Source organism: Pseudophryne corroboree, chromosome 11 (assembly GCF_028390025.1).
Source record: "Pseudophryne corroboree isolate aPseCor3 chromosome 11, aPseCor3.hap2, whole genome shotgun sequence".
NCBI classification, from domain to species: Eukaryota; Metazoa; Chordata; class Amphibia; order Anura; family Myobatrachidae; genus Pseudophryne; species Pseudophryne corroboree.
Window position 1 is genome coordinate 303,304,263 of NC_086454.1, and position 23,053 is coordinate 303,327,315.

Sequence of the window (23,053 nt, forward strand, 5' to 3'; positions counted from 1 at the left end):
ACAGAGGCTCTGTTTGTCCTGTATGCTCCCAACAAAATTGGGGCTCCTGCTACCAAGCAGACTATATTGCATGCTGGATCTGTAATGCAATCCAGCATGCTCATTCTACGGCTGGATTGCCGGTGCCAAAATCGGTGAAAGCCCATTCTACCAGAAAGGTGGGCTCGTCCTGGCGGCTGCCCGGGGGGCCTCTGCATTAGAACTCTGCCGAGCAGCGACTTGGTCGGGGCCAAACACTTTTGCTAAATTTTACAGGTTTGATACCCTGGCCGATGAGGATCTCATGTTTGGTCAATCGGTGCTGCAGAGTCATCCGCACTCTCCCGCCCGTTCTAGAGCTTTGGTATAAACCCCATGGTTCTTATCGTATCCCCAGCATCCTCTAGGACATATGAGAAAATAGGATTTTGATACCTACTGGTAAATCCTTTTCTCTTAGTCCGTAGAGGATGCTGGGCGCCCGTCCGTGTGCGGTCTGTGTCTGCAGTAATTAGTTATGGTTACACACAGATTGGATTACGTTATAGTCAGCTTGTTGCTGACATTGCGTTGAGTCATGTTGAATGCAAAGTAGTACGGCGTGCTTGAGGTGTGAGCTGGTATGAATCTCAGCTTAGTTCAACAATAAAATCCTTTCCTCGAAATGTCCGTCTCCCTGGGCACAGTTCCTATAACTGGAGTCTGGAGGAGGGGCATAGAGGGAGGAGCCAGTTCACACCCCTTTTAAAGTCTTAAAGTGCCCATGTCTCCTGCGGATCCCGTCTATACCCCATGGTTCTTATGGTATCCCCAGCATCCTCTACGGACTAAGAGAAAAGGATTTACCGGTAGGTATCAAAATCCTATTTTCACATAACCCTGTATCGACCTGACATATTGCCGAGTCGACACGGGTCGGCGTGCTGTGTGAAAGCACCATAGTCGAAATCCCGGGTCGCCTGACCCGGTAATTCAAGCCAGGAATAAAGCAGTGGCAGCGTAAACGGGCATCGACCCAGGACCCGTTCACTACAACAGGGAGAGGCGGCGTGGAGATGACACTGTATCGACCCGGCATATTGCCGGGTTGGGTGGGGAAGCCAGCAGCAGCGTCCAATGCCGGATCCCACCCGAGAAGGACCCGTTTCCAAATCCTGGGTGGGATCCGGCATTAGTGGTGTAAAAGGGGTATAAGCTTCCATGTGCAAAACTACTGCTTTATTTCTGATTACATAGTATTACTTTGCGTATTCACATAAACTTTCCACGATTATTAGAGTGCCTGTCATTTCTTTGCAGCCCCCAGAAAGCATATCAGAAAGAGACATCCGCCTGTTCTGTAAGTTTTTTTTTATTTTTTTTGTAACTATTCTTCATATATATTCTAACTCTACAATTAATTTCCACCACTGTGTTGGTTCAGTACCTTAACATATCCCAATTGAAGACTAAAGAGTCCCATACACTAGAACGATAATGCCCGATTTCATCCAATTTCGGGCATTCAGGCCGATATATCGGGTGAAATCGGGCATTTTGGAGGTGTTTCCGATCCGTTCCGATGCGCGTTCCCGTGAGGGTCGGATCAGCTCCCCTAGATCGTTACTGCTGCACTCGTGATATGTCAGTTCGCGGAGGCATGGCTGGGATCGCATACGATATATTGCATGCAAAATGTACCGAATCGTATGGAACCACTCCCGGGAAGCTCCTGGGAGAGTTCAATGGAAATCGCCCCCGACTTCAGCCTCAGACATATCGTTGTAGTGTATGGGGCCCTTTACCCGTTTTGTTGAGCAATGGTTACAGTGACCACAAGATGTCAGTGTGTAGCTACAATTGAAAGCTAGCTTAAATAACCGTTTGCATCCTGCAAAATGTTTTAAGGGTAATCTAATTATGAATCCATCAGATAAGTGGGAAGATTGTTTAATTATAAATACGGGGGTGTCTCTAACAGTCAATTTAAAGGAGTGAAATGTAGGCCGCAAGTGTTGAGATGTTAAATTCGCAGTCTTGTTCCTGACTCCATATATTCTGTTTCCTGTGTTGGGTTTGAGTCAAGTACTTAATACTTTTTTATTGTTTACAAGAATCTTGTTTACTGCAAGAGTACATCATGGATTATGCCCATGCTATTACAATGGCAGAAATTAGTTCCTCTTCTCCTGATGGATTAAGTTTACTAAATAATTAGACTTTATTGCTATTTATTACTGTAAATTAGAATTTGGTGCTCTTGTGAAGCAGCAGGATCAGCCTGCATTTGTTCAACATACACACATGCTACCAGCAGCATTGGCTTATTTTGTTGGGTAGATATGGTCTTTGAGTAAAGAGAACAGTGATGTCAAAGCAGCTAAAATGGGTTGAAAAGGCATGTGCAGTGTTCCAGTCTTCCAGCACCAGTATTTACAGGCCAACTTGCAAAGTGTCTCTGTCAGTCTGCCATAAGCAAAAAGTATAGATCTGTCTTGTGAACATTCTACACGTCATGACTGTGTGAGCTATAGTGCTGAAACCTCATGTGCATGACATGATAAAACCAGTCCTTTCATGTCCAGGTAGAAATAGTGCTTTCCTCCAAGTTGTGCGGTGCAGATCGTTGGCAGAAGAATATGGTTTGGATACTGCTAAAAAGAAAGACATTGGTAAGTGAAGTGGACAGAATAGGATATGTGTTGTTATATTGAATTTTTCTTTTTATGTAGAAACCTGATGCAGAGTGATAACTAGACCAGTCAGCGTAGTATTTGTTACGTAAAAATGTTTCCGCACACTCCAAGAAAAATGCACAATTTAGTATAGAACACTTGTATATTGTAAGCGACTGAGTCTCTGACTATGTATATGACATTCTACAATGTAGCAGCCGCAGCTTTTTTCTGTTCTGTTCCATATACATTATGACACTTGTATATGTGTTCGACTGAGTCTGTACAGCATATCAAATTAATCAGTACAGTCTCTTTGTGCACCCTAGTCGCATTGCGTTACGACTAAGATGCATTTTCGGTCATAAAGAATGCAAAAAGAAAACGATAAACGCTTGAAGATTCTCACATGACCTGGTGTGCTGAGAGGGGTTGTTTGGCATAACTGCAGCAAAGATGTATAAGGACACATTTGTAATACGTACGGCTCTCTCAGGCTTCTGTGTCTGCCTCTGTTCTACATTGTATGAACACTCACTTTTCCAAGGCGTAGTCTAACGTACATCTCTTGAGTCGCACAAATCTGCATTAATTGCATTGAGACTAAGACACATTTTCAGCAAAAAAAAATGCGCCCGACAGGAGAGTAGCATGGGACCTGGCGGCTCGCTCGCGCTAGGTATCTTGCGCTGCATGACATGTTGAGGCTGGATGCATGAGGACACACCTGTATTTGTGTGTGGTTAATTGCAGATGAGGTCCCGGTCTCAAAGCACTAGCGAAGTTTTTCTGATTGCCTTTTTTAATGCGCAGTAGATATTGATTGGTGCTTTCTTCATAGCTCAGGCATATTTTATGCTTTTCTCTGCATGTTTAAGCAAATAGGTTTTTGTTTTTTTAATGCTAGACAGAGTTTTTTGTTTCTGTTTTAGAAAAGTATTTGGAGTTTTATCAATGTCCAACAGCAAAAGGATATTGTGCATACTGTGTATACAAGCAGTGAATGTGTCGCATGCCCGGCGAAAACCAGATGCAAAGTTGCAGCTTTGCATACAGTATACATGCAATTGCAGCTTCTTTCATAGTAAATTGCATCTTCATTTTGGGGAGCAACTGTGGGCATCTCTGCATCAAGTCCAATGTCTTTGCATGATGGTGAATTGCACGGTCTCAAATCTGCTAGCATGAATTTCCAGCAAGAGTTTCACTGTGGAAGTGCTCCCATTTCCAGCTGATAAGGATCTTCTCTTTTCTTCCAGTGTCTCTCATGGAGAATCCAGACAATGAAATTGTCTTTTATCTGATGCTGAGAGCTGTGGACAGATTTCACAAAAAGCATGGGAGATATCCAGGTGAATTATGTTTGCTTTAACAACAGTTCAGTCTGTTTGCAATGCAGTTACAAAACGGTTCTATTTAATTGCCCCATTATTGAATCAAATATGCTTTTCAGTTAATAATAAAAAAAAGAAAGAAAGTGTATTTAAAGATCATCTAAGTCAAAAAACGAGTGATCATTACATTTGTGATCTGACAATGTGACGTTGCATGCGCAATCTAATACCCCTTTTTCCACTAGCTCAAAAAATACGGGTAAATGCACGGGGTGCGCATTTACCTGTGATTTTTGCAAGTGGAAAAGTAGGACACGGGAATGATCCGGGTAGGGTTGTAGTGTAAACGAGAGCCGTGTCGATGTGACACGGCTCCTGTTTACAATGTATGGAAGGGCGGCGCTGGGAGATCATGTGATCTCCCAGCGCCACCCCTGCCGCGTCACTAGCAGCGTCACCAACCCGCCAATATGCCGGGTTGGTGACTGCTGATGGGAAAGGGGGCTGAGCACGGGCCGCAGCCGGGTAGCACCCGTGTCAGGCTCCCGGCTGCGACCTGTGCTCATAGGTGGAAAAGGGGTATAAGACAATTTTAGGATTTGTTTTTAAACACTTTTTTTTTCACATAAATACACAATATATCAAAAACAAGTTTGACATGAATGACAGTAGTAAAATATATATGCACAAAGGTGTCAATACCACATAGACAAGTAGTATAGCGGAAGCAATATCCACGTATTAGTAAACATATAAAATAACTAGACTCAGACCTGCATATCACAGCCACCAGCAATTGGAGGATATTGGGAGTATATATACGTGTTTCATACCACAATGTACAGTACCCCAGAAACATTTGCACAGTTGTTCCCTAGGTAGTTAGGATATAGGGGGTAAGTCAGACCTGATCAATGCTGTGTGTTTTCACACAGCGGGCGATCAGGCCTGAACTGCGTATGCATCGCAATGCGCAGGCACGATGGACCACAGCAACGGGGATCGCCTGTCAGCGGCGGGTTTGTGTGAAGGATCCGATCGCACGGGTGTTCGCAAGGAGATTGACAGGAAGAGGGTGTTTGTGGGTGGCAAGTGACTGTTTTCAGGGAGTGTCTGGAAAAACGCAGGCGTGTTCAGACGTTGTAAGGGAGGGTTCCTGACGTCAATTCCGGTCGCGGACAGGCTGAAGTCAGCGCATCGGCTGAGTAAGTCCTGGGCTGTGTTTGTACAGCTCTGCTACACATGCGAATGCACACTTGCACAGCAAAAATACACTCCCCCTGTAGGCGGCGACTATCCGATCGCAGGGCTGCAAAAATCGCTGCCCAGCGATCAGGTCTGAATTCCTCCCATAGTGTCAATGTAGCTCTCCCATGTGTCAAAAAAGCACTCCGTAAGCTTTTCATTTTTCAGCGAGGCTTCCAGCCAATCCATCCTAAAGACATGGGATAACGTTACTAGAAAAAGTGAAGATGGTGGGTTGTATCCACTTTTGTAGAATAAATTATTTTTGCTGCCACTCATATTAACATTCATTTACGTACTCCTAGTGACACACGAGTACCCCTAGGTAGGATGCCAAATATGGGTGTCATAGGTAACTAAGATACCAAGTGGCAAGTGACCTATCTCCATATTTGAGTCCAAATTCAGCAAATTAGAGGATTTTTAGATTTACAGGGACAGAAAATCAATCTGATGTAATCAGATTAGCGAATGATTTGACTGTGTATATGATTTTGTGTTAGTTAGATTATTTGATACAGTTCATATATACAACTTGTTTAAAACACTCTTAATAGGCGTCTATGACAACCAAATCGAGGGGGATTTGGAGAAACTGGAGACATGTCTGAATGATTTCCTCCAGGAATACGGCTTGTCATTCAGTGTGAAGGAGGATTATATCCAGGAATTGTAAGTGTCTTTGTACTTTTGATGTCAATTTTTCTCACCTGAGGTTTGCTAGGGGGTTTATTATTTATCTTTAACATTTATTTATAGAGCTCCTGCATATTCTATATGCGCTATTTAGTTAGAAACAGGCATTGGGTTTCATTCCCCCTGTTAATGGGTAATCAAGCAATATACTGTAGCTTAAATAATGGTTAATACATCTTTTTTTCTTGGTGAACTCCCTTGAAAATACCAAAATAAATAAATCTTAATCTTGAAGAAATAATAACATTACTATTAATGACTGTGATCATCTGGTTCCTCTCACAAACTGACTTGCAGACAGATAGTTGTGTTATTCCAGGTCCGGCCAACCTGTGGCTCTCCAGCTGTTGTAAAACTACAAGTCCCAGCATACCTTTGCACGGATCAGCTAGTAAAGTATGCTGGGACTTTAACAACAGCTTGAGAGCCAAAGGTTGGTTAGGCCTGCTCAATTCCTTTCGATCTTTAGGACAGAGTAATTATGACAATTAGAAGGACCAATTGTATGGTGTGTACGCATGGTATCTGATGTTTCCTCGCAAGGAAAACTTGTGAGCTAACATCAGTGCTTGGTCCCGAAGAGGTGGTGGAACTCATTTACCCTGCCAGCAAGACCCTTCCCCCCCCCCCCCCTTCTTCGTTAGGCAGAGCTACTATGAGGTTGTGCCTTACCACTGGGGTTTATGGTACCCAGAGTAAATAAAAGTGTTGCCCATAAAAATCTGGCTCCAAAATAAGGTCTCTCTCTCTCTCTCTCTCTCTCTCTCTCTCTCTCTCTCTCTCTCTCTCTCTCTCTCTCTCTCTCTCTCTCTAAATATGTGAATGATTGGGTATCTGGGGGCTGCCTTGGCCCCCAGAAGCCTTAGGGACTATCATAGTGTGAAATATATTTTATATGCTTTTTACCACTTTTGCCACCAGCTGAGACTATAATGTAATGTCACTTAAATAGAAAAAAATGTTCTATGATCAGTGTCACTTTTAATTATTTTTATGCAACCTCTCTGAGGTTTTTTTTTTTTTAAGGGGTCCCCAAGTACATGTCACTTGTGTACCCCATGTGTTTTTGGAACTCCCTATGTATCCCCTGTGCTTGAGTCTTTTTTTACCTATTTGGTGGTTTCCTGCAGAGGGTGACCTCAGAAGAAATTGAGCCTCCCTGGGCAGACAGTGCTTTGATCCAGTATTCAGTGCTCATATTGGAGATCATGTGGTACAGAAGCCACCTGTTTGCTTTGGAATAATATGTCATCTTCATACAACAGAGGTTCAACAAGATAATATATAGTAATGGAAGTTCTCAGTCAGGGAAAAATGTGAACTTTCTTGGTCAAATATCTTGGAGAGACACCATCCTCCTACATCTCTACAACGCCACCCAATGCATCTTACAGCGTCATTCTCCCTGCGTCACTCCAACGCCACCCTCCCTGCATCTCTCCAGCTCAACCCCTTGCAACACTGTTGTTCACCCCCCTGTGTCTCTCAAGCACCATTTTCCTGCGTCTTCCCACAGCTCAGTCTCCTGTGACACTGTTGTTCACCGCCATGCGTCTCTCCAAGACCATCCTTATGTGCTTCTCAAGCTCAATCCCTTTCTGTGTCTCCAGCTCTGTGCCCTTCTGTGTCTCCAGCTCAGTGCTCTTCTCCCCGGCCCTGCCTCTCGGGCTCAGCCCCCGGCCCTGCCTCTCGGGCTCAGCCCCCGGCCCTGCCTCTCGGGCTCAGCCCCCGGCCCTGCCTCTCGGGCTCAGCCCCCGGCCCTGCCTCTGGCTGGCGTGGATATGGAGTGGATCGTGCTGGTATTCAGGTAGAGCCTAGATCCCCTTCACCAAAAGAACCTTTCCCATCATGCACTGGGGCAGCTGCGGCACATCATCACGTTATAGATGCCACAGCCGCTCTGCAAAAAAGCAACCGGTGGGACAAGGGAAGGGGGCGGCTGCTGCTTCATACACTAACGCCGCCTATTGGTGCAGGTGGCAGGGTAGGCTCTCTGTGGAGTGCCACTTCCTTGTCTTGCATGTTACTAGTTCCACCTACCATTCCAGGGGACAATGCAGTTCTGGCCCACTTTAACCCCTGGTTAACATCTTATCTTACGTGAGCATTGTATAGTGTGTACCCAGCTTAAGGAGGTAAAAATAGGATTTTGATAACCTACCGGTAAATCCTTTTCTCCTAGACCGTAGAGGATGCTGGGGACGACATCAATACCATGGGGTATAGACGGGATCCACAGGAGACATGGGCACTCTAAAGACTTTTCATTGGGTGTGAACTGGCTCCTCCCTCTATGCCCCTCCTCCAGACCTCAGTTGTAGGAACTGTGCCCAGGGAGACTGACATTTCGAGGAAAGGAATTACTTAACTAGTGGTGAGATATCTACCAACTCACACCCTCAACCATGCCGCACACATGGCATTCAACATAACACACGCCAACAGGCATGAACTAATTGCAGCAACATGCTGAAACCAAGATAACACAACTTGTGTAACTGTAATAACTAAACTGCAGGTAAAGTACGCACTGGGACGGGTGCCCAGCATCCTCTACGGACTAGGAGAAAAGGATTTACCGGTAGGTTATCAAAATCCTATTTTCTCATACGTCCTAGAGGATGCTGGGGACGACATCAAGACCATGGGGTCTATACCAAAGCTCCAGTACGGGCGGGAGAGTGCGGATGACCCTGCAGCACCGATTGACTAAACTTTAGGTCCTCATCGGCCAAGGTGTCAAACTTGTAGAACTTAGCAAATGTGTTTGACCCTGACCAAGTAGCTGCTCGGCAAAGTTGTAATGCCGAGGCCCCCCGAGCAGGCGCCCAGGATGAGCCCACCTTCCTAGTGGAGTGGGCCTTTACCGACGTCGGTAACGGCAATCCAGCCATAGTATGAGCTTGCTGAATCGTATTTCTAATCCAACGTGCAATAGTCTGCTTGGAAGCAGGACAGCCAATCTTGTTGTGATCATACAGGACAAACAGAGCCTCTGTTTTCCGTATACGAGCTGTTCTAGCAACATAGATTTTCAAAGCTCTAACCACATCTAGAGACTTTGAATCGGTGAATGTGTCAGTAACTACTGGCACCACAATAGGTTGGTTTATGTGAAAAGCAGAAACCACCTTTTGAAGAAAATGTTGGCGAGTCCACAACTCTGCCCTATCTTAATGGAAAATCAGGTAAGGGCTCTTGTGAGACAAGGCCCCCAATTCAGACACCCGCCTTGCGGATGCCAATGCCAAAAGCATCACCACTTTCCAAGTGAGAAACTTCAACTCTATCTTTTGTAGAGGCTCAAACCAATCCGATTGAAGGAACTGGAATACCACGTTAAGGTCCCATGGTGCCACTGGAGGCACGAATGGAGGCTGGATGTGCAGAACCCCTTTCACGAAGGTCTGAACCTCTGGAAGAGAGGCCAATTGTTTTTGGAAGAACACTGACAAGGCCGAAATTTGGACCTTGATTGATCCCAGTCATAGGCCCGTCTCCACACCATCCTGCAAAAAAATGGAGAAAACGTCCTAAGTGAAATTCTTCCGTAGGAGCTTTCTTGGATTCACACCAAGACACACATTTTCTCCAAATACGATGGTAATGTTTTGACGTTACTCCCTTTCTGGACTGGATAAGGGTGGGGATGACCTCCTTAGGAATACCCTTCCTGGCTAGGATACGGCGCTCAACAGCCATGCCGTCAAACGTAGCCGCGGTAAGTCTTGGTACACACACGGCCCCTGCTGCAGCAGGTCCTCCCGAGGAGGAAGAGGCCGAGGATCTCCTATGAGTAACTGCTGAAGATCTGGGTACCAAGCCCTTCTTGGCCAGTCTGGGGCAATGAAGACTGCTCGAACCCTTGTCTTTTTTATGATCTTGAGTACTTTTGGGATCAGCGGAAGTGGAGGGAAAACATACACTGACGGAAACACCCACTGGGTCACCAGTGCATCCACTGCTACTGCTTGAGGGTCTCTCGACCTGGAACAGTATCTCTGAAGCTTCTTGTTGAGACGAGATGCCATCATATCTATTTAAGGAACTCCCCAAAGACTTGTCACCTCTGCGAAGACTTTTTGGTGGAGGCCCCACTCTCCTGGATGGAGATCGTGTCTGCTGAGGAAGTCTGCTTCCCAGTTGTCCACTCCCGGAATGAAAATTGCCGAGGAGCTCTTGCATGTCTTTCTGCCCAGAGGAGGATCTTTGTCGCCTCTGCCATTGCCGCTCTGCTTCTCGTTCCGCCCTACCTGTTTATGTATGCGACTGCTGTTACATTGTCCGCCTGGATCTGCACGGGACGGTCTTGAAGAAGATGTACCGCTTGTTGAAGGCCGTTGTAAATGTCTCTTAGCTCCAGCACGTTTATGTGAAGGCAGGCTTCCTGATGTGAACAACGTCCCCGGAAGTTTTCTCCCTGAGAGACTGCTCCCCAGCCTCGGAGACTTGCATCCGTGGTTACTAGGACCCAGTCCTGAATGCCGAACCTGCGTCCCTCTAGCAGGTGAGAGCTGTGCAACCACCAGAGGAGCGAAATCCTGGTTTTTGACGACAGGATTATCTTTCTGTGCATGTGTAGGTGTGACCCTGACCACTTGTCCAACAGGTCCCACTGGAATACTCTGGCATGGAACCTGCCAAACTGTATGGCCTCGTAGGCCGCCACCGTCTTCCCCAACAACCGAATGCACTGATGGATCGACACACTTGATGGTTTCAATATCTGTTTTACCATTTTCTGGATTTCCAGAGCCTTTTCCAGCGGAAGAAATACTCTCTGAACTTCTGTGTCCAGAATCATCCTGAGGAAAGACAACCTTGTCGTCTGTTCCAACTGTGACTTTGGGTAATTTATAATCCACTCGTGTTGTTGGAGTATTGACAGGGAGAGGGATATGTTTTGTATTAACTGCTACCTGGATCTCGCTTTTATCAGGAGGTCGTCCAGATAAGGGATTATATTGACTCCTTTCTGACGAAGGAGGACCATCATCTCCGCCATCACCTTGGTGAATACCCTCGGCGCCGTGGAGAGACCAAAAGGTAATTGGTAATGGCAATCCTGAATCGCGAATCTCAGATAAGCCTGGTAAGGAGGATAAATGGGAACATGCAGGTAAGCATCCTTTATGTCCACCGACACCAAGTAGTCCCCCTCCTCCAGACTGGCAATCACCGCCCGAAGTGATTCCATCTTGAACTTGAACCTTTTCAGGAAGAAATTCAGATTTTTTTATATTTAGGATCGGTCTGACCAAGCCGTACGGCTTCGGAACAACAAAAAGGCTTGAATAAAACACCCCCCTTGTTGTGACAACGGTACCAGGACTATGACCTGGTCTTGACATAAGTTTTTGGATTGCCGCTGTTACTGCTTCTCTCTCTGGCGGAGAAGCTGGCAAGGTCGATTTGAAAAATCGGCATGGGGGAACACCTTGAAACTCTAGTTTGTATCCCTGGGATACTATTTGCAACACCCAGGGGTCCAGGGCAGTCAGAATCCAATCCTGGCTGAAGAGTTTGAGACGTGCCCCCACCCAAGCGGCCTCCCGCAAGGGAGTTCCAGCGTCATGCTGGGAAATTGGCAGAATTAGGGGTAGACTTTTGCTCTTGGGAACCTGGAGCCGGTGTGGGCTTCTTTCCCCTTCCTGCAAAGAAGGGTGAACCTCTCGTCTTTTTGTATTTATTGGGCCGAAAGGACTGCATTTGCGGGTGATAGGTCTTTTTTGCCGGTGCAGGCGCAGAGGGCAAAAATGTTGACTTACCTGCGGTAGCCGCTGAGACTAACGCATCCAGGCCATTGCCAAATAAGGCCTCGCCTTTATATGGGAGAGCCTCCATGTTTCTTTTGGAATCTGCATCCGCGTTCCACTGGTGAATCCAAAACGCCCGCCTAGCCGATACTGCCATGGTAGCGGCTTGTGAACTCAAGAGTCCAATATCCTCCATTGCTTCCAGCATGTAGGCGGCAGCGTCCTTGATATTCCCTAACTTAAGGATTATCTCATCTTTATCAATCGTGTCAATTTCTGATGACACGCTTTCTGACCATTTTTCAATAGCGCGACTCACCCATGCGCAGGCAATAGTAGGCCTGAGCAGTGTACCATTGGTAACATAAATGGATTTCAATGTCGTTTCCATTTTGCGGTCTGCCTGCTCTCTAAGAGAAGCCATGCCAGGAGCAGGGAGAATTACCTTCTTTGTCAACCTGGAAAGTGCACTGTCTAACACAGGGGGTGACTCCCATTTTTTCCTGTCTTCAACCGGGAAAGGATAAGCTATGTGAATCCTTTTGGGAATATGAATTTTTTTTATCAGGATTCACCCACATCCCTTCAAACAGAGCATTTAGTTCGTGTGAAGGAGGGAACGTGACTTTGGATTTCTTTTCCTTACATAAATAAGCTTTCTCCTGATGTACAGGAGTACTTTCTGTAACCTCCAACACGTCCCTTGCAGCCACAATCATATATTGTATACTTTTTGCCAATTTATGATCTATTTCTCTGGATTCACTATTGTCGACACAAGAATCAGAATCCGTGTCGGTATCCGTGTTTACAACATTTGCAAATGGTCTCTTATGTGACCCAGAGGGGCCGCCCGCATAAGGAATAACAGCATCCTGAAAAATCACATCTTCCACAGATTTTCTCCATGCAGCCTTAGATTTAGACTTATCCAATCTATGGTTAATCAGATGCATACTGTCACGTAACTCTTTCACCCATGCAGGCTCTTGGTGTGCCGGTAGCGCCACCACATTACAACTCTGTGTCCCTAAAATGGCTTCCTCCGGGGAGGAACTCCCTGCCTCACACGTGTACACCACACTCACAGACACACTGGGACTTATTTTGGGGACAGACACACAGTAAAATCTGTCATAGGGACACAGGATAGGAGCAGCCAGTTCACAAACCCAGCGCCAGTATTGCCTGTGAACACAGTATGTCCACAGCCCAAAAGCGCTTTTAAATAGTAATATACACCATCAAATGCACCACAATCGCTTTGTGCCCCCCCTTTATAGCACCCTGTACTTGTCAGAAGTGGAGGAGAGGACCAGCGTGTTCTCTGCAGCCTGATGAGAGAGAGAAAATGGTGCTGAGTAGTGTGCTGGCTGCATGAGGAAGAAGCTCCGCCCTTTTTACCTCAGAAACTTTTCATAATATTTATACTGGCGGGGGTAGGGCTGTGCCTGGGCATCTTATGCCCCCTTTTAGCCAGTTTGAGGTATTTTTCTTGCTGCCCAGGGCGTGTGTGTGTGTGTGTCCCCCGCGCGCGCGCCCTGCAGAGCCTGTGTGTGTGGGCAGCAATGGCGCGCTGCGCTCCCGCCAGCCGCGCCGCACCTCAGCCGTCACTTACTTGATTGAAGATCATTCTTCTCATACTCACCTGTCTTCTGACTTCTGGCTCTGTGAGGGGTGTGACGACGTGCTGTGGGAGTGAGCATCTAGACACTAGCCTTCAGGAGCTAATGATGTCCTGTCAGCCAGAAGCAGAGCCATGAAACTCTGAGGAAGTTGGTTCTGCTTCTGCCCCCTAAGTCCCACGAAGCAGGGAGTCTGATGCCAGCAGATCTCTCTGAAAATAAAAAACCTAACATAAGTCTGTTCAGAGAAACTCAGTAGAGCTCCCCAGAGTGCATCCAGTCGACCTGGGCACATTTCTAAAACTGAGGTCTGGAGGAGGGGCATAGAGGGAGGAGCCAGTTCACACCCAATGAAAAGTCTTTAGAGTGCCCATGTCTCCTGCGGATCCCGTCTATACCCCATGGTCTTGATGTCGTCCCCAGCATCCTCTAGGACGTATGAGAAATTGTGATAATGTTCTTTTTCTGTGACTGAGGTGGGTGGGGAATATTGAAATATTCAGTCATCCATTGGTTTGTCATATTGCTGACCACCAGCTGTCTGGACTTGGATTTAGCTTTTATAACTGGTTCTTTAAAGTCAAATACACAGTTATTAATGGCTATCATGTTGCCAAATGTTTCAGCACGATTACCACCCTCAGGCTGATAGTAGGCATCTTTCATATGGATGTACAATTTGCAACAATCGTGCTGGTTTATCACAGGGGTGACGAAGTTGGGTTAAACTGACTCAAATCCCGTTTTCCTGATCATTGCTATACTTGCATTCAAATTCAGAAAAGATATCTTTAACCAATGGAAGGGAACAGTTCACACTACCTTATATTTGCCAGCTGTAGAGAACCAAGTCTAAAGCCGGGTAACCACTGGCATTTGAACAATACAATTTTAATTGCTAGTGGAACGGTATGAAGTGCAAATTAACTTGCGGTATTACTTCTGTTCAGGTCAGTTGATATGTAGCAGACAGAGTTTGGTACTAGAAATAGGATAATTTTAAACAATGTGTTTAGTATACTGCATGGATTTGTCTTCACAGGGTCTGAGGTGTATGATACACCTGTCCTATCCAGAAATGTGTATGTAGACAATTCCATGCTATGGCATAGGTAAAAGGATAGATGTGTCTAACACAATATTTGTTAATGTTACTAGTTGTTTCAGATAAAGAGAGGTATCGTATTCAATTACCCGCGATAGTGCCGCACACGTTATTTAACACCCCTATCCAATTACCTTGTGCGAAAAATGGGATTTATTTTAAATCCCTTTCTTCAAGCCCATAGGGGGCACAGGGACACTGGGTAATTTCTGGAGTTGGAATCTGGGCACCAAACACTCAAATCTTTTTTCCAAACATGCTCAGACTGCCTCTCCTACAAGCCAGTTTTGGTAGCAAGCAAATGACAGGAGCGAGGAAAGAAAAAGGAGCATCGATTATACAGAAAACACACGGTAACAATCGTTTAACAGAAACCGGAACTGTGGACCTAAGGCAAGCCAATTGCATTAGGGTTGGCGCCATCTGCCCCCTATGAACTCGAAGAAAGGGATTTAACAGGTAAGACTATAAATCATATTTTCTTTTTTTCGTCCACTAGGGGACACTGGGACATCCAAAAGCTGTCCCCCTAAGGTTGGGAACACCACTGAGCTGCGCTGAGAACAGAATGACCAAATGGCAGTCCGGAGATGCAAATGTATCAAAGGCATAGACACGCAAAAAGGTGCTAGCGGAAGACTACGTGGCCACTTTGCAGAGCTGCTCAGCTGAAGCACCTCGCTGAGCTGCCCATCAAGGTCTTACCGACTGGGTGGAATGAGTCGTTATCCCCTCTGGGATCGGAAGATTCGCTGAAGAGTAGGTGTGAGAAATAGTTAAGCAGAGCCACCTAGCCACAGTCTGTTTAGAGGCTGGCCAGCCTCTCTTATTGAAATCATACAAAACAAACAGTAAATCTGAAGGACGTAGATCACTGGTTCTATCAACATAAACATGAAGAGCCCTCACAACATCTAGAGAGGCCTTCTTCAGAGAAGAAGTCGAAGAATCAAAAGCTGGAACAACAGTCTCCTGATTAACGTGAAATCTTGAGACAGCCTTAGGAAGATAACCTTCTCGAGTACGAAGAACTGCCCTATCTGCATGGAAAATAAGAAAGGGAGCACGACACGATAAGGCACTCAGGTCGGAGACTTGCTGAGCTGACACTATAGCTAACAAGAAGATAGTCTTCCATGTAAGTCAACGCAACACTGTAGACAAATGCTCAGTAGGAGCCAACTAAAGCAAAGGGTTCAGTATGATTTACAGACGGACACAATACTGACGGTTATAATGCCAATAGCCATTGACCTAGTCAAAATACTGACGCGGTCAAAATACTGACATTCATTATGCTGACATGGTCAAAATGCCGACATGGTCAGAATACCGACATTTGAAATGCCGACATATCAAAATAACGACGTGAGGGTTTTTTTTTGGAGGGGGGGGGGGGGTCATTGTCGACATGGACACCGTCTAAGTGTACCCGTTTCCTCGCACGGCGAGCGGTTTCGGGCACACTATTCCCCCACCAGGCCCACTGGGATGGTAAAGTATGAACAAGTCTGTTTTGGGGCAAAAATTCCTTAAAACCGCATGTCGGCATTTCAAATGTCTGTATTCTGACTCGGCATTTTGAACATGTCGGCATAATGAATGTGTATTTTAACCGTGTCTGTATTTTGGCTTTCGAGATTATGATCATCTGTATTGTGTCAATCTTTAAATCAACTGCTACCCCTTGCAAAACCAGCACTAGGTCCCACGGAGCCACCGGGGGAACAAAAGGCAGTTGAGTATGCAAGACACCCTGAAAAAAGGTCTTACTAGCAGGTGAGATCGCAGTCTGTCTCTGCAAAAGCACAGAAAGGACAGAAACCTGGACTTTCAACAAAGAAAGTCTAAACCCTAAATCCAACCCCCGACTGCAAAAAGGAGAGTATCCTCGAGAGTCAAAGATCTGGGCTTGAAACCCCTAGTCGAATATCGATTGAAGTAAGACTGCAAAACCCAGTGATAGTCTAACCAGAGTAGGTTTATGGGTTTGAAGCACAGTGCGAATCACTCTCGAGGAAAAGCCCTTTGCTCTTAACATGGATGTCTCAAGAGCCACCCCTTCAAAGCAAGACGGCCCAGATCTGGATGGAGACATGGACCCTGAGACAGAAGGTCTGGCCGAAGTGGAAGACGTAACGGAGCATCCACTGCCAGGCTTTGAAGGCCTGTGTACCATCATCTTCTTGGACAATCGGTGCTATGAGAGTCCTCATGCCTCCCTCTATTTTGAATTTGCGTAGAAATCTCTGAAATAGTGAGGGAAGACAGAGTAGTGGAAAGGTCCAACACATGAGCTGAGGCAGTTGTGAGCCTAAAATGGTTGACCAGCGTCCTGAGGTAGTAGGAGACATATGAGGCGGGAAAATAGCTGTGTATAATTCAAGGGCAGGGGACTGTGTGAGGTATTCTCTTGGCGCCCGCAGCAGTAGACACCGAACCAGTCGCCGGTGCTGCCACCACTGGTGCTGGAGCAGCAGTGAGGACGTCCAATAGGACGCCTGACACTGAGCACTTAAAAAAAAAAAAAACAGGGGAGCCACCTAACACAGCTCCCCTAATAAAATGGTGCCCGCTTCTGTCAGCACCGAACAAAAAAATGGCTTGCCGGTGACTGGGGGCGGGGTAAGCAGGATAAGGGAGTCTGAGCATGCCGGAGGAAAAATTTTACTGTTTGGTGCCCAGACTTCGACTCCAGCCATTATCCAGTATTCCTGTGCCCCCTAGTGGATGAAGAAAGAAATACATAGATCCCATGAAAAGCCGCGGACCTATGTATGTAAAAATAGGAATTTAATTACCTACCGGTAAATCCTTTTCTCGTAGTCCGTAGAGGATGCTGGGGTCCACATTAGTACCATGGGGTATAGACGGGTCCACTAGGAGCCATTGGCACTTTAGGAGTTTGAGAGTGTGGGCTGGTTCCTTCCTCTATGCCCCTCCTACCAGACTCAGTCTAGAAACTGTGTCCGAGGACACGGACATCTTCAAGAGAAGGATTATACACAGATAGTGGCGAGATTCATACCAGCTCACACATACAAGGCAAACCAAGCTAACTAGCTTGAAACACAGCAACCGCTGAAACATTACTTACCAAGTAACAATGCAGTACTAAACTAAAAACAAAGTTGTACTGAACCAGATAACTACTGCAGGAAAACGAAGCGCTGGGCGGGCGCCCAGCATCCTCTACGGACTACGAGAAAAGGATTTACCGGTAGGTAATTAAAATCCTATTTTCTCTTATGTTCCAGAGGATGCTGGGGTCCACATTAGTACCACGGGGATGTACCAAAGCTCCCAGACGGGAGGGAGAGCGCGGAGGCTCCTGCAGAACTGACTGACCAATCTTCAGTTCCTCAGAGGCCAAGGTATCGAACCTGGAGAACTTTGCAAATGTGTTCGACCCCGACCAAGTAGCCGCTCGGCAGAGTTGTAAAGCCGAGACACCCCGGGCAGCCGCCCAGGAATTACCCACCTTACGAGTAGAGTGGGCCTTAATAGACGTAGGACACTGCAAGCCTGCCGTAGAATATGCATGCTGGATAGTGAAACCTGATCCAGCGAGAGATCGTCTGCTTAGTAGCAGGACACCCAAGTTTCTTGGGATCATACAGAACAAACAGAGAGTCCGATTTTCTGTGACGAGCAGTCCTCCTCACATAGATTTTGAGAGTCCTTACCACATCTAAGGACTTTGATGAAATTGAGGAGTCAGTCGCAACTGGCACCACAATAGGTTGGTTGATATGAAATGCCGATACAAACTTCAGAAGAAACTGCTGACGTGTCCGGAGCTCAGCTCTATCTTCATGGAAGATCAAATATGGGCTTTTACATGACAAAGCCCCCAACTCCGACACACGTCTAGCAGAAGCTAAGGCCAACAAAGTGATAGACTTCCATGTGAGAAACTTGACCTCAAGCTCCTGTAGAGGCTCAAACCAGTCCGACTGGAGGAACTGCAACACCACGTTAAGATCACAGGGCGCCGTAGGCGGTACAAAGGGAGGTTGGATGTGTAGAACTCCCTTCAAAAATGTCTGAACCTCAGGGAGGGCAGCCAACGGTTTCTGGAAGAAAGTGGATAGGGCCGAAATCTGGACCTTTACGGATCCTAACCTCAGGCCTATATCCACACCTGCTTGCAGGAAGAGGAGAAATCGTCCCAGTTGAAACTGCACCGTAGGAAACTTCTTGGACTCACATCAAGATACATATTTTTTCCAAATACGATGGAAATGTTTAGGGGTGGTATTCATGTGACCGGCGGTCTGCTGACCGACAGTCACATGACCTCCTCCACCATCCCGCCGGCTCAGTATCCCGATGGTCGGCATGCCGACTAACAGGGACTATTTCCACTTGTGGGTGTCCACTACACCCATAGAGTGGGAATAGAACCCGTGGCGACCGCAGCGTGGCGACCGCAGCGTGGCGAGCGTAGCGAGCCCGCAAGGGGCTTGCTGCACTCGCCCCTCCCCGACGGGATCCCGGCATCGGTATGCTGCCGGGATCCTGGCGTCGGTAAGCTGACTAGCGGTCAGGAGACCGCCGGTCAGCCATACTACACCCATGTTTAGACGTTACTCCTTTCCTAGCCTGTATCAGGGTAGGATTAACCTTTTTTTCGGAATGCCCTTCTGAGCTAGTATCTGGCGTTCAATCTCCATGCCGTCAAACGTAGCCATGGTAAGTCTTGATAGGCAAACGGCCCCTGCTGCAGCAGGTCCTCCCAAAGAGGAAGAGGCCTCTGCTCTTCTAGCAGTAGATGCAGAAGATCTGCGTACCAAGACAATCTTGGCCAGTCTGGAGCAATGAGGATTGCTTGAACCCTTGTTCTCCTTATGAGCTTTAGCACTCTTGGAATGAGTGGGAGTGGTGGAAACACGTACACCGACTGGAACACCCACGGATTCACTAGGGCGTCCACCGCCACTGCTTGCGGGTCCCTCGACCTGGAACAATATCTCTGAAGTTTCTTGTTGAGACGAGAGGCCATCATGTCTATTTGAGGTACACCCCAAAGATCTGTTACCTCCGTGAACACCTCCAGATGGAGACCCCACTCCCCTGGATGGAGATCGTGTCTGCTGAGGAAGTCCGCTTCCCAGTTGTCTACTCCCGGAATGAAGATTGCTGACAGCGCCAACGCGTGTTTTTCTGCCCAGAGGATGATTCTTGTTACCTCTGACATTGCAGCTCTGCTCTTCGTTCGGCCCTGTCGGTTTATGTAAGCCACTGTCGTCACATTGTCCGACTGCACTTGAATGGCCCGATTTCTCAGACGATGGGCCACTTGGAGAAGACCGTTGTAGACAGCTCTTAGTTCCAGAATGTTCACTGGTAGGCTGCATTCCAGGCTTGACCACCTTCCTTGAAAGGTTTCCCCCTCAGTGACTGCGCCCCAGCCCCGGAGACTTGCATCCGTGGTTAGAAGGATCCAGTCCTGAATCCCAAACCTGCGGCCCTCCAGAAGGTGAGGTAATTGTAGCCACCAGAGGAGTGAAATCCTGGCCTTTGGTGACAGACGTATTCTCTGGTGCATGTGTAGATGAGATCCAGACCACTTGTCCAGGAGATCCAGTTGGAAGGACCGAGCATGAAACCTCCTATACTGCAGAGCCTCGTAAGATCCACCATCTCCCCCAGAAGGCGAATGCACTGATGAACCAACACCCGGGCTGGCTTCTGGACATCCCGGACCATTGTTTGTATCACCAACGCTTTTTCCTCTAGAAAAAACACCCTCTGCACTTCCGTGTCGAGGATCATTCCAAGAAAGGACAATCTCCTGGTTGGTTCCAAATGTGATTATGGAAGATTCAGGATCCAACCGTGTTCCCTGAGTAGATGGGTCGTGAGAACAATGGACTGTAACAGCTTCTCCTTGGACGATGCCTTTATCAGCAGATCGTCCAGATAAATTGAATTATGTTCACCCCCGGTCTGCGGAGGAGAACCATCATTTCCGCCATCACCTTGGTGAATACCCTCGGTGCTGTGGAGAGGCCGAATGGCAGGGCCTGGGATTGAAAATTACAGTCCAACAGTGCGAATCGGAGATGAGCTTGATGTAGCGGCCAAATCGGAATGTGGAGGTACGCATCCTTGATATCCAGGGATACCAGGAATTCCCCCTCCACCAGACCTGATATCAACGCCCTTAGAGACTCCATTTTGAACTTGAACTCCCTCAGGAAGGGGTTTAGCGACTTTAAGTTGGGCCTGACCGAGCCATCCGGTTTCGGTAACACGTAAAGGTTCGAATAATAACCTTTGTCTTGCATATGGGGTGGAACTGGTATAATAACCTGTGCCTCCGCCAACTTCTGGATGGATTCCTGTAGGATAGCCCTGTCTGCCAGCAAAGCTGGCAAGCCTGTTTTAAAGAACTGGTGAGGAGGGAGATCTTGAAATTCCAGCATGTACCCCTGGGACACAATATCTTGTACCCAGGGATCCAGGCCGGACGACACCCAGACGTGACTGAAATGCCTGAGTCTCGCCCCCACCGGCCCCACCTCCAGGCCGCACGGTCCACCGTCATGCTGAGGACTTTGGCGTACCTGAAGTAGGTTTCTGTTCCTGGGAACCCGCCGCAGCAGGTTTCTTGGATTTTGGCCGACCTCCTCTAAAGAAGGTGCTTTGGCAGTCCGAAAGGACTGAGATGCAGCTGCTGAAGAAAAGGGTTTCTTCGTAGCAGGTGCAGCTGAGGGAAGAAAAGGAGACTTACCCACTGTAGCCATGGAAATCCACGCATCCAACGATTCCCCAAAGAGAGCCTGACCTGTGTAGGGTAGGGTCTCCACACCTCTCCTGGATTCTGCGTCGGCAGACCACTGGCGCAACCAAAGTCCCCTACGAGCTGAGACAGACATGGAAGATATCCCTGCAGCCATGGAACCCAGGTCTTTCATGGATTCCACCATAAATTCTGCAGAATCCTGAATGTTATGTAAAAACAATTCAACATCACTTTTATCCATTGTTTCCAAATCCTCAAGTAACGTGCCTGACCACTTTACTATAGCTTTGGAAATCCATGCACAGGCAATAGTAGGATGTAGTATCGCCCCTGAAGCCTTGTATATGGATTTGAGCGTAGTGTCAATTTTGCGATCAGCCGGCTTCTAAGGCGGTAGATCCTGGAACAGGAAAAACCACCTTTTTAGAGAGTCTGGATACAGTTGCGTCAACTATGGGTGGGTTTTCCCATTTTTTCCTATCCTCCTCAGGGAAGGGGAAAGCAACCAGAACCCTTCTGGGATCTGGAATTTTTTCTCCGGGTTTTCCCATGCTTTCTCAAATATAGGGGTATATGCAATTCACGGCGAATCGCGGCAAATTATCGCCGTTTTTTAATTCGACAGGTGAATTCCGGCAGGTGGCTACCGGAATTCACCATATTCAAGGAAAAACGGATTCGACATTCCCGCGGGCGAAAAACGGCCGATTTGCCGGATTTTGCCGCGAATTAAAAAAACGTGAAAAACCCGGAAAAAAATGGCGTGGGGTCCCCCCTCCAAAGCATAACCAGCCTCGGGCTCTTCGAGCTGGTCCTGGTTCTAAAAATGCGGGGACAAAATTGACATGGGATCCCCCGTATTTTTAAAACCAGCACCGGGCTCTGCGCCTGATGCTGGTGCAAAAAATACGGGGGACAAAAAGAGTAGGGGTCCCCCCGTATTTTATACACCAGCATCGGGCTCCACTAGCTGGACAGATAATGCCACAGCCGGGGGTCACTTTTATACAGCGCCCTGCGGCCGTGGCATTAAATATCCAACTAGTCACCCCTGGCCGGGGTACCCTGGGGGAGTGGGGACCCCTTCAATCAAGGGGTCCCCCCCCCCCAGCCACCCAAGGGCCAGGGGTGAAGCCCGAGGCTGTCCCCCCCCCCCCCCCCCATCCAAAGGCTGCGGATGGGAGGCTGATAGCCTTGAGTAAAATGACAGAATATTGTTTTTTTCCAGTAGTACTACAAGTCCCAGCAAGCCTCCCCCGCAAGCTGGTACTTTGAGAACCACAAGTACCAGCATGCGGGAGAAAAACGGGCCCGCTGGTACCTGTAGTACTACTGGAAAAAAAATACCCAAATAAAAACAGGAGACACACACCGTGACAAGTACAACTTTATTACACACCGCCGACACTCACATACTTACCTATGTTGACACGCCGACTGGCACAGTCTCCGACGATCCGAGGGTACCTGTGAAAAAAATTATACTCCCCTGCCAGTGTCCAAAGATAAATCCACGTCCAGGGATCAAATCCTCGTACTTGGCAAAATAAAAACACGCACACCCGTACCAACGGACTGAAAGGGGTCCCATATTGACACATGAGACCCCTTTCCACGAATGCTGGGACACCACGTGACTCCTGTCACTGAGGTCCCTTCAGCCAATCAGGAAGCGCTACTTCCGTGGCGCTCACCTGATTGGCTGTGCGCGTGTGACCTCAGACAGCGCATCGCAAAGCCTCTCCCATTACTTTCAATGGTGGGAACTTTGCCGTCAGTGGTGGGGTTACCCGCGGTCAGCCGCTGACCGGCGGGTGACCCCATCGCTAGCCGCAAAGTTCCCACCATTGAATATAATGGAGAGGCTTTGCGATGCGCTGTCAGCTCAGACGCGCACAGAGCCAATCA

The 23,053-nt window shown here is 47.5% G+C and overlaps 1 protein-coding gene across 2 annotated transcripts in view; it reads left to right on the plus strand.

The window, feature by feature from the left end:
• Positions 1 to 23,053, plus strand: part of NAE1 (NEDD8 activating enzyme E1 subunit 1) — a 79,042-nt gene that overhangs the window by 42,449 nt on the left and 13,540 nt on the right. For both annotated transcript variants that reach the window (XM_063945544.1, XM_063945545.1), the window contains 4 exons: positions 1,279 to 1,318; positions 2,544 to 2,630; positions 3,893 to 3,985; positions 5,770 to 5,884. In XM_063945544.1, coding sequence (XP_063801614.1) covers positions 1,279 to 1,318; positions 2,544 to 2,630; positions 3,893 to 3,985; positions 5,770 to 5,884 — 335 coding nt within the window. The remainder of the gene's footprint in view (positions 1 to 1,278; positions 1,319 to 2,543; positions 2,631 to 3,892; positions 3,986 to 5,769; positions 5,885 to 23,053) is intronic.